The 14,735-nt window shown below is 50.5% G+C and overlaps 2 protein-coding genes across 2 annotated transcripts in view; one reads left to right on the top strand and one right to left on the bottom strand.

The window, feature by feature from the left end:
* Pbp45 (proximal sequence element A Pbp45) overlaps positions 1 to 14,735 on the top strand; it is a 95,072-nt gene that overhangs the window by 4,232 nt on the left and 76,105 nt on the right. The window lies entirely within an intron of this gene.
* Positions 1 to 14,735, bottom strand: part of LOC139759998 (uncharacterized) — a 28,845-nt gene that overhangs the window by 1,052 nt on the left and 13,058 nt on the right. The window contains exons 2-8 of the mRNA XM_071682743.1: positions 12,436 to 12,509; positions 11,641 to 11,869; positions 10,542 to 10,673; positions 7,985 to 8,143; positions 6,255 to 6,482; positions 5,475 to 5,674; positions 307 to 415 (exon numbers count right to left, since the gene is read on the bottom strand). Of these exons, the coding sequence (XP_071538844.1) occupies positions 307 to 415; positions 5,475 to 5,674; positions 6,255 to 6,482; positions 7,985 to 8,143; positions 10,542 to 10,673; positions 11,641 to 11,869; positions 12,436 to 12,509 (1,131 nt within the window). The remainder of the gene's footprint in view (positions 1 to 306; positions 416 to 5,474; positions 5,675 to 6,254; positions 6,483 to 7,984; positions 8,144 to 10,541; positions 10,674 to 11,640; positions 11,870 to 12,435; positions 12,510 to 14,735) is intronic.

The following is a 14,735-nucleotide window of genomic DNA, read 5'->3' as shown; positions in this document are numbered from 1 at the left end:
CGTTCAACCGTTCACTCACCAGACTTTAATCCATTTACACATTCAGCCACTCAGTAAACCTCCCATCCATTCACCCAGTCAAGAGGGAGGTGGTACGTGCAGCCAGTCATCCACGAAACTAATCATTATCACCCAACTATAGGTCAGACAATTTAGTCATCCATCCAGTCGTCCAGCGAATCGAGTCATCCATCACCTCTCCATCCAGTCAGCCCCCTGGTCATCCGGGGAGCCATTCATCCATCCATGCAGTCATCATCCAGTAGGAGGCTGCCAGCCAACCAGCACCTGTGTAGGGCGACTTACTACAGACGGAGCAGTTCTCTTCGTCACTGTTGTCGCCACAGCCGTCGGTACCTGAGCACAGGATGGCCGTCGACCGACACCGTCCATTGCGACATCTGTGGAAGAGGCAGTGTCAGAGGTTACGGTATAATGACATCCGTGGCAGGGGTTACGGTGTGACACCCGTGGCAGGGGTAGTGTCAGAGGTTATGGTGTGACACCCGTGGCAGGGGTAGTGTCAGAGGTTATGGTATGACACCCGTGGTAGGGGTAGTGTCAGAGGTTATGGTGTGACACCCGTGGCAGGGGTAGTGTCAGAGGTTATGGTGTGACACCCGTGGCAGGGGTAGTGTCAGAGGTTATGGTGTGACACCCGTGGCAGGGGTAGTGTCAGAGGTTATGGTGTGACACCCGTGGCAGGGGTAGTGTCAGAGGTTATGGTGTGACACCCGTGGCAGGGGTAGTGTCAGAGGTTATGGTGTGACACCCGTGGCAGGGGTAGTGTCAGAGGTTATGGTGTGACACCCGTGGCAGGGGTAGTGTCAGAGGTTATGGTGTGACACCCGTGGCAGGGGTAGTGTCAGAGGTTATGGTGTGACACCCGTGGCAGGGGTAGTGTCAGAGGTTATGGTGTGACACCCGTGGCAGGGGTAGTGTCAGAGGTTATGGTGTGACACCCGTGGCAGGGGTAGTGTCAGAGGTTATGGTGTGACACCCGTGGCAGGGGTAGTGTCAGAGGTTATGGTGTGACACCCGTGGCAGGGGTAGTGTCAGAGGTTATGGTGTGACACCCGTGGCAGGGGTAGTGTCAGAGGTTATGGTGTGACACCCGTGGCAGGGGTAGTGTCAGAGGTTATGGTGTGACACCCGTGGCAGGGGTAGTGTCAGAGGTTATGGTGTGACACCCGTGGCAGGGGTAGTGTCAGAGGTTATGGTGTGACACCCGTGGCAGGGGTAGTGTCAGAGGTTATGGTGTGACACCCGTGGCAGGGGTAGTGTCAGAGGTTATGGTGTGACACCCGTGGCAGGGGTAGTGTCAGAGGTTATGGTGTGACACCCGTGGCAGGGGTAGTGTCAGAGGTTATGGTGTGACACCCGTGGCAGGGGTAGTGTCAGAGGTTATGGTGTGACACCCGTGGCAGGGGTAGTGTCAGAGGTTATGGTGTGACACCCGTGGCAGGGGTAGTGTCAGAGGTTATGGTGTGACACCCGTGGCAGGGGTAGTGTCAGAGGTTATGGTGTGACACCCGTGGCAGGGGTAGTGTCAGAGGTTATGGTGTGACACCCGTGGCAGGGGTAGTGTCAGAGGTTATGGTGTGACACCCGTGGCAGGGGTAGTGTCAGAGGTTATGGTGTGACACCCGTGGCAGGGGTAGTGTCAGAGGTTATGGTGTGACACCCGTGGCAGGGGTAGTGTCAGAGGTTATGGTGTGACACCCGTGGCAGGGGTAGTGTCAGAGGTTATGGTGTGACACCCGTGGCAGGGGTAGTGTCAGAGGTTATGGTGTGACACCCGTGGCAGGGGTAGTGTCAGAGGTTATGGTGTGACACCCGTGGCAGGGGTAGTGTCAGAGGTTATGGTGTGACACCCGTGGCAGGGGTAGTGTCAGAGGTTATGGTGTGACACCCGTGGCAGGGGTAGTGTCAGAGGTTATGGTGTGACACCCGTGGCAGGGGTAGTGTCAGAGGTTATGGTGTGACACCCGTGGCAGGGGTAGTGTCAGAGGTTATGGTGTGACACCCGTGGCAGGGGTAGTGTCAGAGGTTATGGTGTGACACCCGTGGCAGGGGTAGTGTCAGAGGTTATGGTGTGACACCCGTGGCAGGGGTAGTGTCAGAGGTTATGGTGTGACACCCGTGGCAGGGGTAGTGTCAGAGGTTATGGTGTGACACCCGTGGCAGGGGTAGTGTCAGAGGTTATGGTGTGACACCCGTGGCAGGGGTAGTGTCAGAGGTTATGGTGTGACACCCGTGGCAGGGGTAGTGTCAGAGGTTATGGTGTGACACCCGTGGCAGGGGTAGTGTCAGAGGTTATGGTGTGACACCCGTGGCAGGGGTAGTGTCAGAGGTTATGGTGTGACACCCGTGGCAGGGGTAGTGTCAGAGGTTATGGTGTGACACCCGTGGCAGGGGTAGTGTCAGAGGTTATGGTGTGACACCCGTGGCAGGGGTAGTGTCAGAGGTTATGGTGTGACACCCGTGGCAGGGGTAGTGTCAGAGGTTATGGTGTGACACCCGTGGCAGGGGTAGTGTCAGAGGTTATGGTGTGACACCCGTGGCAGGGGTAGTGTCAGAGGTTATGGTGTGACACCCGTGGCAGGGGTAGTGTCAGAGGTTATGGTGTGACACCCGTGGCAGGGGTAGTGTCAGAGGTTATGGTGTGACACCCGTGGCAGGGGTAGTGTCAGAGGTTATGGTGTGACACCCGTGGCAGGGGTAGTGTCAGAGGTTATGGTGTGACACCCGTGGCAGGGGTAGTGTCAGAGGTTATGGTGTGACACCCGTGGCAGGGGTAGTGTCAGAGGTTATGGTGTGACACCCGTGGCAGGGGTAGTGTCAGAGGTTATGGTGTGACACCCGTGGCAGGGGTAGTGTCAGAGGTTATGGTGTGACACCCGTGGCAGGGGTAGTGTCAGAGGTTATGGTGTGACACCCGTGGCAGGGGTAGTGTCAGAGGTTATGGTGTGACACCCGTGGCAGGGGTAGTGTCAGAGGTTATGGTGTGACACCCGTGGCAGGGGTAGTGTCAGAGGTTATGGTGTGACACCCGTGGCAGGGGTAGTGTCAGAGGTTATGGTGTGACACCCGTGGCAGGGGTAGTGTCAGAGGTTATGGTGTGACACCCGTGGCAGGGGTAGTGTCAGAGGTTATGGTGTGACACCCGTGGCAGGGGTAGTGTCAGAGGTTATGGTGTGACACCCGTGGCAGGGGTAGTGTCAGAGGTTATGGTGTGACACCCGTGGCAGGGGTAGTGTCAGAGGTTATGGTGTGACACCCGTGGCAGGGGTAGTGTCAGAGGTTATGGTGTGACACCCGTGGCAGGGGTAGTGTCAGAGGTTATGGTGTGACACCCGTGGCAGGGGTAGTGTCAGAGGTTATGGTGTGACACCCGTGGCAGGGGTAGTGTCAGAGGTTATGGTGTGACACCCGTGGCAGGGGTAGTGTCAGAGGTTATGGTGTGACACCCGTGGCAGGGGTAGTGTCAGAGGTTATGGTGTGACACCCGTGGCAGGGGTAGTGTCAGAGGTTATGGTGTGACACCCGTGGCAGGGGTAGTGTCAGAGGTTATGGTGTGACACCCGTGGCAGGGGTAGTGTCAGAGGTTATGGTGTGACACCCGTGGCAGGGGTAGTGTCAGAGGTTATGGTGTGACACCCGTGGCAGGGGTAGTGTCAGAGGTTATGGTGTGACACCCGTGGCAGGGGTAGTGTCAGAGGTTATGGTGTGACACCCGTGGCAGGGGTAGTGTCAGAGGTTATGGTGTGACACCCGTGGCAGGGGTAGTGTCAGAGGTTATGGTGTGACACCCGTGGCAGGGGTAGTGTCAGAGGTTATGGTGTGACACCCGTGGCAGGGGTAGTGTCAGAGGTTATGGTGTGACACCCGTGGCAGGGGTAGTGTCAGAGGTTATGGTGTGACACCCGTGGCAGGGGTAGTGTCAGAGGTTATGGTGTGACACCCGTGGCAGGGGTAGTGTCAGAGGTTATGGTGTGACACCCGTGGCAGGGGTAGTGTCAGAGGTTATGGTGTGACACCCGTGGCAGGGGTAGTGTCAGAGGTTATGGTGTGACACCCGTGGCAGGGGTAGTGTCAGAGGTTATGGTGTGACACCCGTGGCAGGGGTAGTGTCAGAGGTTATGGTGTGACACCCGTGGCAGGGGTAGTGTCAGAGGTTATGGTGTGACACCCGTGGCAGGGGTAGTGTCAGAGGTTATGGTGTGACACCCGTGGCAGGGGTAGTGTCAGAGGTTATGGTGTGACACCCGTGGCAGGGGTAGTGTCAGAGGTTATGGTGTGACACCCGTGGCAGGGGTAGTGTCAGAGGTTATGGTGTGACACCCGTGGCAGGGGTAGTGTCAGAGGTTATGGTGTGACACCCGTGGCAGGGGTAGTGTCAGAGGTTATGGTGTGACACCCGTGGCAGGGGTAGTGTCAGAGGTTATGGTGTGACACCCGTGGCAGGGGTAGTGTCAGAGGTTATGGTGTGACACCCGTGGCAGGGGTAGTGTCAGAGGTTATGGTGTGACACCCGTGGCAGGGGTAGTGTCAGAGGTTATGGTGTGACACCCGTGGCAGGGGTAGTGTCAGAGGTTATGGTGTGACACCCGTGGCAGGGGTAGTGTCAGAGGTTATGGTGTGACACCCGTGGCAGGGGTAGTGTCAGAGGTTATGGTGTGACACCCGTGGCAGGGGTAGTGTCAGAGGTTATGGTGTGACACCCGTGGCAGGGGTAGTGTCAGAGGTTATGGTGTGACACCCGTGGCAGGGGTAGTGTCAGAGGTTATGGTGTGACACCCGTGGCAGGGGTAGTGTCAGAGGTTATGGTGTGACACCCGTGGCAGGGGTAGTGTCAGAGGTTATGGTGTGACACCCGTGGCAGGGGTAGTGTCAGAGGTTATGGTGTGACACCCGTGGCAGGGGTAGTGTCAGAGGTTATGGTGTGACACCCGTGGCAGGGGTAGTGTCAGAGGTTATGGTGTGACACCCGTGGCAGGGGTAGTGTCAGAGGTTATGGTGTGACACCCGTGGCAGGGGTAGTGTCAGAGGTTATGGTGTGACACCCGTGGCAGGGGTAGTGTCAGAGGTTATGGTGTGACACCCGTGGCAGGGGTAGTGTCAGAGGTTATGGTGTGACACCCGTGGCAGGGGTAGTGTCAGAGGTTATGGTGTGACACCCGTGGCAGGGGTAGTGTCAGAGGTTATGGTGTGACACCCGTGGCACCTTTGTTTTGATATAGTTCACTACTACCTGAAAGCTTAATGATCGTTCCTCGTTACCTTAACTCGCTTAAGCACGAAGGTGCGACTCTTGAGCACGACGGTACGACCCTTGGGTATGATGGCCTGGCATCTGACTTGACCTTTAAGGGTTAGGTCAAAGGCCAGGCCGTCGTGCTTAAGGGTCATACCGTCGTGCTCAAGGGCAGCACCTTCTTAAACAACAGGCGTCGTTCAAGACTTCGTCATTGTGGGTACCTGGAGGGTACAAGAGGTGAACCAGATACCTGGAAGGTGTCCTTATGACAGCCCGTGTTGGTGGCAGAGCACTCGGCGCTGTCGACGACACAGTGGCAGACGCTGTCGCGACAGACGGTGCAGGGGTCCGAGGCCTGGCACTGCTCACTGTTCAGGCATCTCTGACCCAGCGAGGCAGGGGTCACACCCACGTCTGTGAGGGGGAGGCACAGTAGTAGAAGGACCGCATGTTGAAGAGGAAAGAATAGGGCTTCCTGAGTAATCCTTTATTTTTTCCTAAGGGGTTAGAGTAATCAGATACCTCTCTCTCTCTCTCTCTCTCTCTCTCTCTCTCTCTCTCTCTCTCTCATTGGAGTCAGCGTTTCAAAAGTCTTTCCCTAAATCAACACTGCTCAAGGATGTTCATAGTCAGAGGCAGGGAAGCAACTAAGGCTTCTCAGGACACAAGCAGGTGGACCTGTATAGGGTACGCTTTCAAACCCGTTTTCTTAACTCATTTTACGGGAAACTTTTGAGGTTGTCATTTGGTATCGAGTGACATATAGGAACCCGTTCTCAGATCATGAACACCTACGAAACCACTTGTGGTTCCTACATAAAAGAAAGAGTAGTTTTGAGAACAGCGGGCATCACTAGAATCACACCTAAATTTAACAAGAGGGGGCAAAGCTCTTACCACTGGAATCATGCCTTTAACAAGAGGGGGCATATCTCTACCACTGAAATCATGCCTTTGATAAGAGGATGAGCATTTCGACCCGATGGAATCATACCTTTCAGAACGGGGATACATCGCGTCCCATTCTCTTCTTCAAGGTGTCCCGGGAGACAAGCACAGACGGCCTGGGACATCCCGCGGTCTGGCTTGGAGGAGGAGATGGTGTTGAAGACTTGGTGTGGGAGCGGGTGTGTGGTGTGAGGAAGGGATGCTTGGATGACACAGACTGACCCCGGCACGCTGCTGCTGCACTGTGCTGTGGTGCCACAGGCCGACCCCAACACTGTGGAAGAGACAGCAGAATTTCGCTCATCCTAAGTGAGGGAGGACTTGGGGCGAAAGGGGAGTTGGGGAGTCGAATCACACAGTGTGGTTGCTGTGAGGAGATGCAGTGGTTTGGGGTTGAGGGAGGTACAATGGTTGTAAAAGTTACAGTATTGGTGGTGAAAAGTGAAAGTTGTAAAACAACTCATGATGTGAACCACATGAGGCACTGAAGGTACGACCCATGAGCACGTATGAGGTTGTGTTTACGCTGGAGGACACCCACTCATGGACTGAAGTCCATATCAAGGCCGGGTTATAGTTATGTTACATATTGCGTATATTAAACGTTACAAACACAAAAATCGTGTATAGTTCGGGCGAATTGCACCAGTTATGAAGGTAAATCATGTGTAGTGTGCTGCAATATTTGTATCTTGTGCCATACAATGTTGTGTATGGCCAGTGATTGTGGTGTAGGAGGCGAAGAGACTTGGGAACTTATCGTGTTTCATTTTCCTGTCGTTATATATATATATATATATATATATATATATATATATATATATATATATATATATATATATATATATATATATATAAGCTAGGTATCCATTTTAACGACTAGCTCTTAAAGGAGGACGAACAGCAGGGTTGACTTTAGACCGGCTGCCGTAACCAGGAATTCGAATCCCTGCGGGCTCGACCCCCCCCGGACAGCCTGTAAATGCGTCAGGGGTCAACAACGCCAACCGCTATACCACGGAGACCCATCGCCATATGCTCTCCCATCTTTCCCTCCCTCACCGCATTACCAGGAACTCTCCGACAGACGCCGGAATTCCCCTGGGCGCCCAAACCCGTCGCTCCGGTCAACAGTCTGTAACGTAGCTGTATCTCCTGAGACCCGCCCGAACCTGTCTGCATTGCTTCATAACGTGGGGATGATAAGTGTGTGAGGCGGTCGTTTTCTTTAGGTATGGTATACGTAATCCTTCTTGGATTCGACGACGACACGACCCCTGAGTGCGACAGAACGACCTCTGAGCACGACGACCCTCTGGTGGGATGTCGTAACTAACGGTGTCATAGTCCCTAGTGGACAGATCGAAAAGGTTATGCCACGCCATACCCTAAGGGCGTTAACAGTCGTGCTCAAGGATCGTTCCACGATGATAAGGGTCGTACCACCGTGCTCAGGGGGTCGTACCATCGTGCTCAGGGGGTCGTACCATCATGCTCAGGGGTCGTACCATCGTGCTCATGGGGTCGTACCATCGTGCTCAGGGGGTCGTACCACCGTGCATAGGGGTCGTACCACCGTGCTCAGGGGGTCGTACCATCGTGCTCAGTGGGTCGTACCACCGTGCACAGGGGTCGTACCACCGTGCTCAGGGGGTCGTACCACCGTGCTCAGGGGGTCGTACCACCGTGCTCAGGGGTCGTACCACCGTGCTCAGGAGTCGTCCCATCGAGAAAAGGTTGTGAGGGAGGGGAACAGGTTGTACTCGGGAGACTCACGGTAGCGTAGGTGTGGGCAGGTGTTGCCGGCGGTGGGCAGCTGTCGGTTGTAACACTGGCAGCGGCCGTACACCCGGGGAATGGTGAAGTTGCAGAAGCTGTGGCGCGTCCCCTGCAGACACTGGGCCTGGCTCCGGCAGACCTCCCCCACATGCGCCGCTGCCGGGGAGATATAGACAGTGAATGTAAGCTATATAGTCGTGGTACACACACACACACACACACACACGCACACACACATGTATATATACATATATTGTCTTTCCTTCTTCCTATGATATTTCACCTTTAAGTCCTGCAAGACACATAGATGAGTGCACATTAATCTCGCCCACAATCTCAGTTCTTTTAAGACACACTAGACTTCCTATTCATCGAACTCACTTTGTAACTAAACGTCATTCACCATACAGGAATAGCAGGTTACCGCCTGTCACTTATGATTACTAACTCATCCGCTCTATGTGCAGTGAGAATGTCTGTGATCTTGAGAGTTATATTGAACCACTTATACGTCTCCGTTATTATTTTCCGTTTCGTGGAATATAATAACTTGTTGACGCCATTTTGAAAGGCTCCTCCGGTAATCGATATAGCTAAAGGTCAAGTAAGCGACCAACCATCATCGAAAATAACTTTAACTCCTTGATTATTTTTTTTTTCCCTCAGAAACAGAGGTAAGTTTGCCTCAGGCTAACCCGAGACCAGACAACTAACCCAGCCACATGAAACTTACAAAACACGTGACTAGTTTTTCTCGCGGACAACCGTTAACCTGACGGCCAGTGGGATGGTCTGCGTCCGTACCGGCCAAGCTATACGGTCTTACCCCCGGGTTTGACTTCATGCTGGATCTCTTATCACCTTTACAGTTACATGCACGACTTCAAAGTCTGGCCAACCTCTCTGATTCTTGGACCACAACGGAACGATCATCGTTGCGCAAGGCGAGTACGATCCGTGAGCAGAGTGGATCGACCCTTGATAATGATGGTTCGACCCTTGATAATGATGGTTCGACCCTTGATAATGATGGTTCGACCTTTGATAACGATGGTTCGACCATTAATAACGATGGTTCGACCCTTGATAACGATGGTTCGACCCTTGGGGATGATGTCGTGGTCCTTCAGGGTCAGAATTAAGACCAGGCCATCATGTCCAAAGGCTGTGCGGTGTACCACGCTATTTAATGGAAATAGTCGTGTATTTATGAATTTTTACGATATCGCTCTGAAACATGGAACAGCCAGCCATCTTGCGTATTATGATTATTATTTATCTAGTTTTATGCTACACTAGGCCCTACGTGGGCAACATACATAGCGGGTGTATGTGATCTTATATTATCAGAAGTTATTAAAGCATCTTCTCGATTAGTGGATGTGTAGTTTGATGTTAACACGGCGTTTAATGACCCCGGCAAGTTGATAGACCTGAAGTTTTAGCCAACCGACCAAACTTTTAAGTCCTAAAGAAAAGGTGGTTATTGTTCAGTTTTTTTCGAGGTCGTGATGTTGAAAGATGCGGTAACCGATTACCCAAACGTTGCGGTAACCGTAGAGTACCATTGGTATTGCGGTAACCACGTAGTATCATCATTACACTCGTGGTTTTATCCTGTATGACCGAGAGTGCAGGAAGCGTGGGACTGGCGGGCCGGCTGAGTCATGGTGTGTGGACACAGCAAACAGTAAAAATATGCCCGAGAGAAGAGCTCACTGTACAGTGGTAGGAAAGGCTGGGTTTATATAACTCTTTTTTTTTTTTTTTACCCCAGCCGTAGCTTCGAGGGGTAACTATCAGAATTATATACAAAAACAGGTTTGTGAATTTGAAGCCTTTATGGATTGCAGATGTATGTATTATTTTTCTAGTAACAGTAAGTCATTAGATTTTGAAAAGTAATTTTAGATAAAGCGCTAATTTTGTATCTGGGAGGTTATCGTGGCAATTTTCCACCCGTGATTAGATTTTGAATTTGAGAAGCACTGGGACATGAGGAGGGTCCGGAACCTCTAAGAGAAAGGTGCGAAATTTACGTGGTGGAAATTAGAAGTGCAAACAGTGAGTCATGGTCTTGCAAATCTTGACTGTAGAAAATTTATGACCATCGCCACCACTTCGTACCGCGCTTCTTGGCTTTGGTTCCTTGAGCACAACAGTACGACCCTTGAACACAATGGTATGACCCTTGAGCACAACGGTACGACCCTTGAACACAATGGTATGACCCTTGAACACAACGATACGACCCTTGAACACAATGGTATGACCCTTGAACATTTAAGGTATAACCCTTGAACACTAAGGGATGACCCTGAAGCATATAGCGGTACAGTCCTTAATCATGATTGCGTGACTCTACCTGACCCTAAAGCTTTGGTCAGGTCAACACTAGACCAAAAATCGTACCATTGTGTTCCTGGTGGTCCCGGCTTGCTCAAAGGTCGTACCATCCTGCTTTGGGGAAGGGGGATCATCACACCTGTTTTCTATTCTTAGCTTACGTACTTCATTTTTCCTACCTTCAGCCGTTCCTTCAGACGTGGCTTACCTTTCAGACAGTTGTTTCTGTGGTAGGGAACGTAGTTGGCTCCACAGCGGCAGTATCCCTGAATGCAAGCCGAGTTGGCAACCCGCAAGCTGCACTGGGCGTCGACCCGACATTTGAACCCAAGGAGCACTCCTGGAGGAGAGGGAGGAACGCCTCAGTTTACCAGCATGAGATTGAAGAACTCGCTGCACGATGGTCGTGAAGCGTGTTCACTGGGGGTCTTGTGGAAGTGAAGGAAGTCTTGTGGAAGTGAAGGAAGTCTTGTGGAAGTGAAGGAAGTCTTGTGCAAGTGAAGGAAGTCTTTTGGACGCGAAGGAAGATTATTTAATGGGATTTAGAAAGGTGTTATAAAAACATCATGAGCACGAAGACCCCGATCCTTGAGCACGACGGTACGGTCTTTGGGTACGATCACCCGACGACCTTCGATCTATGTGACGCTGGGATGAGACAAGATTATAGGGCCAGGCTACCACCATAGCGAAGGATTATATCGTCGTGCTCAAGAGCTTAGAAAAAGCAGAAATTTAACACAAACGAGCCTTTTTCCTTCTTGTCAGTCACTGCACATAACGTATTGTTTTCATCGCGGGCTCTAGCAAATTTCTCTAAATTTATATAGTTAGCTAATAGAAATATTCCACACAATAGATTATTTATGTAAAATTATGTAAATAAGTTAAGTTTTCGGGTATGAACTTTTCGTTGCAAATTGTACTTTATACAAACGTTTTTTTGATACCGTGAACTAAACATAAAAGCCGTGATGAAGAGAAAGCATTGCTACATTGCAGTCTTGCTGAGAATTATTTAGTATTCACTCTATTTTGATTACTTCTTAAGTGAATGAGACTCGGAGGATTAGAGAAAACTGTGCTGTGAACTTAATACTTTTCTTCTACTTAATGGGAATAAGATGTAACCTAGTGGCAATTCAGTTGAATGATTAATTATTTCTCAAAATGCTGCGCGATTTTTTATTCATTTTTTTTAAGTCTCCCGTCGAGCTCAGAGAGCGACCCCTAACGTTCCCTTTGCTCTTTATGGAGATTGTATTCTATTATACAATGCTTGAGAGTAAAGCGTCGTATTGACTCACCAGGGAGACAGTGTGTGGTGTTGAGAGCGAGGTAGTTGGGCCTGCAGACACACCTGCCCTTATGACACATGCTGAAGGTGGCGCTGCAGTGCTTGCTGAAGATACACTTCTCTCCCAACACCTGCTGCTTAGGCGTCGTCCGAGGCCGGCCAGGGGCGCCATTTCCCAATCCGCCCACCGCTGGATCCGAGAATTTCGCCGTTTTTTGAGGGAATACACTTGTACTTGCCTGTAGTGTGGGTTATCATTATTATTCATTTCCAGTCCATATGTGATTTTTATACACGCGTCTGGTATTGCATAAAAAAGTATATTTATTCTCAGTAGTATGTTATATATTACAGGAACTTGAAGAAACGCATTACTTAAAACTATTCTTCCTGTCATATCACATTAATACGATACAGGTGAAATGCAGAAGACATGCTATCTTATATTCCTTTATCAGATTTGATAACTTCTCGTAACAGATGTCTTATGTAATACAGGGAATGTATTCGTACGTCTGTGTCTGTACTCAGTGAAATTGATAGAAATGTGCTAGCACCTTTTTTTCGTAACCCCTTGAGCACGACGGTACGACCTTTGAACACGACGTTACGACCCTTGATCACGATGGCCTGGTCATTACGAGACGACGAAGGCCACCACATTATATTCAAGCGGGTCGTACCGTCGTGCTCAGGGGTCGTCGTACCGTTACCCTACGTCGTTACAAGTCTTGCCATACAGTCGTTGTTGTCGGAGGGGGTGTGTGTGTGGGGGGTGACAGGCAGGAAGGCACCGGCAACTCACCACAATGTTGGCCAGGACAACGACCCAGACGGCTGAGGTCCGCACCCACATCATGACTGGACGAGTCTGGAAGGCTGTGAGAAAAGTGTTAGTTAAATAACCTTGGGAGGTGGGCGGGTCTTCAGGTACACGCGCGCTCCCTCCCCTAGTACACTTATCACGCTACAGGCACGCTTATCACACTTCTAGGACTTCCCTAGCACGCTGCTGGCCTTCACCACGCCAAAAGCATGCGTAACACACGACTGTGCCCTGAGGCACGGCGTTACGCTGCATCAGCACGACCATACGAACCTTCCACACGTCAGTACGACCCTACGAGGACCTGACCTTCGACGTGACTCTTGAGGCCCCAGGGGTTGTGCCGTCACGCCTTAGGGTGCTTACAGATGTGTTCAAGGGTCGCGGCTTTGTGACGAAGCGTCGTATCGTAATGCTATAATGGTCGTTGACCTTTCAGGGGTCGGCAGTAGGGTATTCACTGTTCAGCATGCAAATGTACCGTGCATATGATGTCATTACGACCTTTTCTGCAGGCTTGATAATGGGGTAAATGAACCACCTGAACCGAAAATGGGGCACACAGCTCACTTCAACAGAACCTGGCGCACGTAGCCCACTTCAGCAGTAAAGGGGGTACATAACCCACTCTAAAGTGATATGGTGCACACAGTTCATTCCAGTAGGAAAACAAGTCTTGTATTTTTGATGGGGGAAGAGTGTTCTGTCATGTCAAACCTTCGATGAAAATGAGCACTTTTTCTTTTATTGCCATTCAAAACTTCGAGGATATATGAATTTCATAGTTGAATATGTAATATTGTCTACCTCAGAGACTTATAGTTCTTATCGAGAAAAATGTGTGTTATCAACACTAACAAAATACTTTGTAATTACCATTAGATGTTATGCTGTTAGAATTGTCAAAATTTCATGGGTAATATGGTGGTAATACGGGGTATGCTAATGTGGGCATAGGATGGTCCATGCTGTGCGGATAGCATGGTTTATGCAATGCATCTAGGATAACCTATGCTGAGGTGCTCAGAACGTGGGCCAATGATGAGATGCGCACAGCATGGTCTATGGTGAGGTGCGCATAGCATGGTCTATGGTGAGGTGCGCATAGGATGGTCTATGGTGAGGTGCACTTGGCAAGGAGGATGGTTTCACGATGTTTACTATGCACTGCAGAAGCCACCACACACACACACACACACACCAGTGCTGACTGCTGCGTCGGCTAACGGTGTGGTAACACTCAGATATTTACACTTCATGGCTGGAGTCTTGTTTATTTTGTGATCTGTTGTGGTGTAAACCCTTGAGCACAACGGTACGACCTTTTGAACACGACGGCACGACCTTTTGAGCACGACGGCACGACCTTTTGAACACGACGGTACGACCTCTTGATCACAACGGTACGACCTTTTGAGCACAGCGGTACGATCCCATTGAGCTTGACTGTGCGACCCTTGAGCACGAAGGTACGATATTTTGGTTATGATGACCTGGCCTTTCGTTCGACTTGATGATTTATGTTAAAGGTCAAATCACTACACTTAAGGGGTCGTGCTCAGAGGTGTCGTATCCTCGTGCGTAAGGTGTCGCACCCTCGTGCGTATGGGTGTCGTATCCTTGTGCTTAAAGATCATACCGTCATGTTCAGCAGGTTTAAACCCGAAGACAGTTATAATGCGTACGTTGTGAAATTGGGAACCACAGGAGAAGTCTCGTCTGTTTTAACATCACAAAGTAGAAACTTGCTATGCATTCCCCTGACCGAGGTGAGACTGGTGTTTTTCGAATTTGCATATGGACACTGGTTGCAAGGACTGTCGGCTGTTAGCTGGCGAATGAAGGAAATCAGTCACAACTGGCAAACTAATTTCTTCATGACACTGACTTACTGCGGGCAATAATGGATGATCCTTGTTGTTAAGTACAAAACATTTGCCATACTTAAGAAGGCAGTGACTGATTACCAAATATGTGATCGCACCCTTCGATGATTGAAGTGATCGTTAGCCGTGTAACGAAGAGAAGAGAAGAGAGAGAGAGAGAGAGAGAGAGAGAGAGAGAGAGAGAGAGAGAGAGAGAGAGAGAGAGAGAGAGAGAGAGAGAGAGAGAGAGAGAGAGAGAGAGTGGAAGCTAAGAACACACATTAGGAGGCACAGTGTTGGAACAGCAACTGTTTCCGGGTTATTTAAAGGGTGTATAGGGTGAAACTCAATCATATTTGAATATGTTTGTTAGAAACTTTAATGGAAAAGCTGATAAACGTAGGGCCATATATT

Source organism: Panulirus ornatus, chromosome 34 (genome assembly GCF_036320965.1).
Source record: "Panulirus ornatus isolate Po-2019 chromosome 34, ASM3632096v1, whole genome shotgun sequence".
Classification (NCBI taxonomy): Eukaryota; Metazoa; Arthropoda; class Malacostraca; order Decapoda; family Palinuridae; genus Panulirus; species Panulirus ornatus.
This window is presented reverse-complemented; position numbering and strand designations above follow the sequence as displayed.